This window comes from Nicotiana attenuata, unplaced genomic scaffold (genome assembly GCF_001879085.1).
Source record: "Nicotiana attenuata strain UT unplaced genomic scaffold, NIATTr2, whole genome shotgun sequence".
In the NCBI taxonomy this organism is placed as follows: Eukaryota; Viridiplantae; Streptophyta; class Magnoliopsida; order Solanales; family Solanaceae; genus Nicotiana; species Nicotiana attenuata.
Window position 1 is genome coordinate 8088 of NW_017671928.1, and position 5470 is coordinate 13557.

The window sequence follows — 5470 nt, forward strand, 5'->3', positions numbered from 1 at the left end:
TGTCAGAACAAGTGAGAAATGACTTCAAAATTTGCTACCAGCTTTCCAATTGCATAAAGCTGAGACTGGCTAGCACATCAAAGTGGCATAAGTCAGGAAAGAATAGTATGCGCACTGAGTTGACAACAATTGACATGCTTTAGGATTCATGTGAAATGCAAAGGTTCGGTAAATGTCAATTTATGAGCACAATGCAACAAATAAAGGGTATTGGACTTGAACGGATCAGAGGTATTTTCTGCGATAAGGGTTGGCAGAAAAGTGGTTAGTCAATAACAAGTAAGATCCTCCAAGTTGAAATCAAAGTTTTCATGGCAAGTGTAGGAGAAATCTCCCTCAAGGTCAAGGCCACAAACCAACCCATGTTTTAAACTCACAAATATTATTACACCTATATATATATGTATATTTTTATACAAAGTTTCTAAAATTTTATAGTACATGTTAATCGTTTGCACTTTTAGTCTAGTTCGTTGTTATTATAATAACCTGGTTCTTTAATTTGCCTTTATATTCTGTTGTTGTTTTCTTTTACTAAGTACAAGAATCTCTTTCATGTTAAAAATAATCTGTTTTTAATGGAGTCCTTGTCAAAACTAGCAGTGAATCAGTTATAAGCTAATGCCATTGAAAGAGAATGGAACAGTGGAAGATTCTAGAGAGGTTTTCTGTATTTTGTTTCTATATGTTAGAGAAGGAAGTGAACCTTCCTTTTATACAGAGTAAAAGAGAACGACAGCTGGACACACTAGTCACATGTCCTTTCCACTAACTAACTATGACTGCTTAACTAGCAGTATTTTGCATACATTTTCAATACTCCCCCTCAAGCTGGAGGATGAAATACATTGAACACTCCAATCTTGGACAATAGGTATTGATGTTGCATAGTTCCTAAGGCCTTTGTCAGTATGTCTGCCAGCTGATCATTGATAGTTCCTAAGGCCTTTGTCAGTATGTCTGCCAGCTGATCATTGATACTCACTTGTTGAGTTTGTATCAACCCCTCTTTAATCTTCTCCCTAATAAAATGGCAGTCTATCTCGATATGCTTGGTTCTTTCATGGTAGATTGGATTAGAAGCAATTTGAATTGCTGCTTTGTTGTCACAAAAGAGCTGTACAGGTCTGGAAATTGGCACACTTAACTTTGCCAGAAATCCTTCTAGCTAAATTACTTCCGAGATTGCTGCTCCCATGCTTCTGTATTCAGCTTTTGCTGCTTCTTTGATTTCTAAGAAATCAAGGACTCTCCCAGCTTCACCACGAACCCTGTCACTAACCTCCTAGTGTTTGGGCATGCTGCCCAGTCTGAATCCCAGAAGACTGTCAACTCAGCTTTAGGATCTCTTCTTAGTAGCAATCCTTGTCCAGGTGCATTCTTTATGTACTTCATTAGCCTTAATGCTGCATTCCAATGTGAAATCTTTGGTCCTTGCATGAACTGACTTAGAACTTGCACTCCAAAACTGATGTGAGGCCTGGTAATGGTGAGGTACAACATCCTCCCAATCAACTTCTGATAAGCTATTATGTCTTCAAGTACAGGATCATTGACACCCCCAACACATTCATCATAGTCTATTGTTGTGACCTTCATATTTACTTCCAGTGGTGTGGTTACAGGCCTAGCTCCACTGAGTCCTAGATCATATATCAGTCCAAGTGTATACTTCCTTTGATTGAGTAGTATGCCATCTTTGGACCTCATTACTTCAATTCCCAGAAAATACCTCAGCTCTCCTCGGTCCTTTACCTTAAAATTGTTATGCAAAGTTCTTTTAGCTTCCTGTATCAGTTCCTTGCTGCTTCCAGTGATTAGGAGATCATCCACGTACACCAAGATGATGGATATTTCTCCTCCTGCTCGTTTGGTGAATAAGGAATGATCATAGGAACTCTGTTGGTAGCCTGCTGCTAGAAGTGCATCAGTAAGTGTATGTTCCATTGTCTCGAAGCTTGTTTTAACCCATATAGGGACTTGATTAATTTACACACTTTATACTCCCCATGTCGTTGGAAACCTTGAGGAACTTCCATATAAACTTCTTCAAATAAATCCCCTTGTAAGAATGCATTATTGACATCCATTTGATGTAATTCCCAGTCCTTGCATGCTGCCACAGTAATGACAGTCCTCAGAGTGACCATTTTGGCCACTGGTAAGAATGTCTCATGGTAGTCTAGTCCCTCCTTTTGATCTTGACTACAAGTCTTGCTTTGTATTTATCTATATCCCTATTAGGCTTATGCTTTATCTTATACCCATTTGGATCCAATAGCTTGCTTCCCTTTTGGCAGATTTACTAGTTCCCAGGTATGGTTTTGCTCTAGGGCTGCTATCTCTTCCTTCATTGTTGTTATCCAGTTGTGATCTTGAGATGCTTCAGTGAAGTTCTTTGGTTCCATTTGGGCTGAGAGCAATCCTAAATATTGCTGATATCCTGGTGACAACCTGTTGTAATCCACGTAATGGTATACTGGATATGAATACCGTCCAGTGGGTTTACTTGTGCTCACATAGTCCTTGAGCCAAATTGGAGGTCTGGTCACTCTCTTCCCCCTGCCATTGTCTGTAGGTTGTTCCATCACATTTGATTCCTGCAATGGTGTAGTTTCATCTTCAGATTCAACATGGATTCCTAGTGTGTCCTCCATAGGTTCTGCAACTTCTGTAGGATGTGTGGGTACTAGCAGCTCAGGATGTGTATTTCCAATATCAGGGGTGTGTGCTTCTATTAGGGGATCTGTGGTATTTGAGGGATTTGTTGTACTTGGTAGTTCAGGTTGTAAAGTCTTTCCAGCAACATCTGTTATAGGGACAAATAACAGCTCATCATCACATGCGTTCCCCATTTTGAAAGGAAAAGTGGATTCCCTGAATATGACATCTCTGCTCATGAAGAATGTCCTTGTGTCAAGGTCAAATAACTTGTAGCCCTTCTAAGTATCAGAATACCCCGGCAACACTGCTCTCCTTGTTCTTGCATCTAATTTGTCACCTCCAGGCAAATTACTAGCATAGCTCAAACACCCAAAAACCCTTAGATGGTCGAGTTTAGGTACTTCCCCATATAACAGCTCATAGGGTGTTTTCCCATCTAGAACAGCAGTAGGTAATCTATTAATAAGATATGTTGCAGTTTTAACACTTTCTCCCCAAAAAGTGACTGGAACTGAGCTCTTTATCTTCAGAGATCTGGCCACTTCTAATATATGCCTGTGCTTCCCCTCAAGCACACCATTTTGTTGTGGTGTGTATGGGCAGCTACTCTGATGAACTATCCCATGTGAAGTAAACAACTCATTACATTGTGAATTGAAAAATTCTGTCCCATTATCTGATCTAAGCCTTTTCACAACAGCTGCAAACTGAGTTTTTATCATAGTCAAGAAATTTTTCAATACAACCACAACTTCACATTTTGATTGTATCAAACATACCCATGTAAATCTACTGTAATCATCTACAACAATAACAAAATATTGCTTTCTGTCATAACTGGCCCTCTTATAGGGTCCCCAAACATCTACATGTACTTATTGAAAGGCACAACTAGATTTATGCTCACTACTAGGGAACTTTAATCTGCTCTGCTTAGCCATAGGGCACACCATACACTCTTCTTGTATCTTGTCAGTTACTTTGTCCTTCAGCAAGGGAATGTGCTTCATTGCTCCTACTGAGAGATGTCCCAAACTCAAGTGCCACAAAGTTGCCATGTCTTCATTCTTAGTTACTGCTGCTCCAAGTGGTGATTCCATTCCTCTCTTCAGAATGTAGAGGCCACTGTTTTCTCTACCAATCCCCATTACCTTCCCACTGTAAAGTGCCTGAAACACACAGAAGCTAGGGAAGAATGCAACTGAACATGAAAGTTCCATAGTTAATTTCCATCATCATAACAAATTAAACTTAAAGTCTGGCACATGCAACACATTAGTGATCTTGTACTTTCCTAGTATCTATGTGCTATTTGTATTAGCTACGTGTGATCTTCCTCCAGTTGGCACTTGCACTTTACTGTTCTGCAGTTTATCTATATGTCTGAGTTCTTGTAACAACTCTATGCAAGGTGTAGTATGGTGTGAGGCACCTGAATCTACTATCCATTCACAACTATATGTATTGGATAGTAATGAAACAGTACCTGCCATGTTGCTACTGCATCCTTCTTGTGGGGACTTATTCAGCAATCCCATCAGTTGTGAATATTCTTCTTCTATGAAGAAGTGGCCTTGGACTTGCCTCTCACTTGCTGTGTTGTTGGCATAGGATCTGAAGCCAGTGTTGTTCTGATTTGTTCCTCTGAACTGCCCTTGTTTGAAGTTGTTGTTTTGCCATACGCCACCTTGTTGCCCTGATCTCTTCTTGCTTTTAAAATCTGCCGGATAGCCAACAATTTTGTAGTAATTTTCCTTCAGATGCCCCTTATATCCACAGTGTTCACACACTAGTCCTGGAGTTTTAGGTCTAACCATTTGAGCCTTCCCTGCCAACAGATTCAGTGGCTCTTTGTTGTCAACTACACCCAAGGTTCTTTGGCTTTCCTCTTGCGTAACAATGGCATACGCCTCATTTACCGTAACAACAGGTCTCCTTGCCAATATATTGCTCCTAATGTTGCTATAGCTCTCATTCAATCCCATCAAAAATTGCAGTAGGCATTGGGATTTCAAGTGTTCAATAGAAGGTCTTGCCTCCTCACAGTCACAGCTTGACAATGGAGCTAAAATGTCTAGTTCATCCCAAAAGTCTTTCATTTTCAAGAAGTAAGTAGTGACTGAGTCTATATTCTGTCTCACTGTCACGATCTCCGTCCACAAATGATAGATTCTTGTTAAATTTGATCTATCGAACCTTTCCTGGAAATCACTCCATATTTTCTTCGCATCCGAAGCAAACATTATGCTAGGCATTAGTTCACTCGCTACTGTACTTCCTATCTATGACAGCAATATAGCGTTACATTTTTTCCATTGTTCAGCTAATTCTCCTCTATATCTACTTTTTGGACAATTTCCATCCACAAACCCTAATTTTCCTTTTCCTCGCAGAGCTAATTTCATAGCTCTACTCCATAAGGCATAATTGTTAGGGCCAGTGAGTTTTACGGGAATCAAAACAAAACCTGGTGCATCTCCGGCCTGGAGGAACAATGGATGATTGTGTTCGAGCATGGTCACCTCATTTTCTGCCATTATACTTAGCAAATTGAGCCAATCGAGACTCCTCGTTCGTTGATTTCTCTGATTCTGTAAAGATGAACTTTCCGGCGAGAATTGCTCAGGTCTTCACGTCGGAGCTCCGGTCCTCACAAACGCTGCTCTGATACTATGTCAAAACTAGCAGTGAATCAGTTATAAGCTAATGCCATTGAAAGAGAATGGAACAATGGAAGATTCTAGAGAGCTTTTTCCGTATTTTGTTTCTATATGTTAGAGAAGGAAGTGAACCTTCCTTTTATACA

General features: G+C 40.0%; 1 protein-coding gene across 1 annotated transcript; it reads right to left on the bottom strand.

The window, feature by feature from the left end:
• Positions 1 to 2942: 2942 nt before the first annotated feature.
• On the bottom strand, positions 2943 to 5201 carry LOC109210914. The gene is made up of 4 exons (XM_019374395.1): positions 5115 to 5201; positions 3990 to 4946; positions 3615 to 3833; positions 2943 to 3371 (listed from the first exon to the last, which is right to left on the bottom strand). The coding sequence occupies exons 1-4, from the start codon at positions 5199 to 5201 to the stop codon at positions 2943 to 2945; spliced, it is 1692 nt and encodes a 563-aa protein (XP_019229940.1).
• Between the last annotated feature and the right edge of the window lie 269 nt (positions 5202 to 5470).

Excerpts from the sequence above, each read along its gene's own strand:
- LOC109210914 (XM_019374395.1), bottom strand. The coding sequence starts at position 5,201 with ATGGCAGAAAATGAGGTGACCATGCTCGAACACAATCATCCATTGTTC. Across the intron at positions 3,834-3,989 it reads CAACTGGAGGAAGATCACAC|GCACTTTACAGTGGGAAGGT; the intron begins GTAGCTAATACA and ends TGTGTGTTTCAG. Across the intron at positions 3,372-3,614 it reads AGATACAAGAAGAGTGTATG|TTTGCAGCTGTTGTGAAAAG; the intron begins GTGTGCCCTATG and ends ATAAAAACTCAG.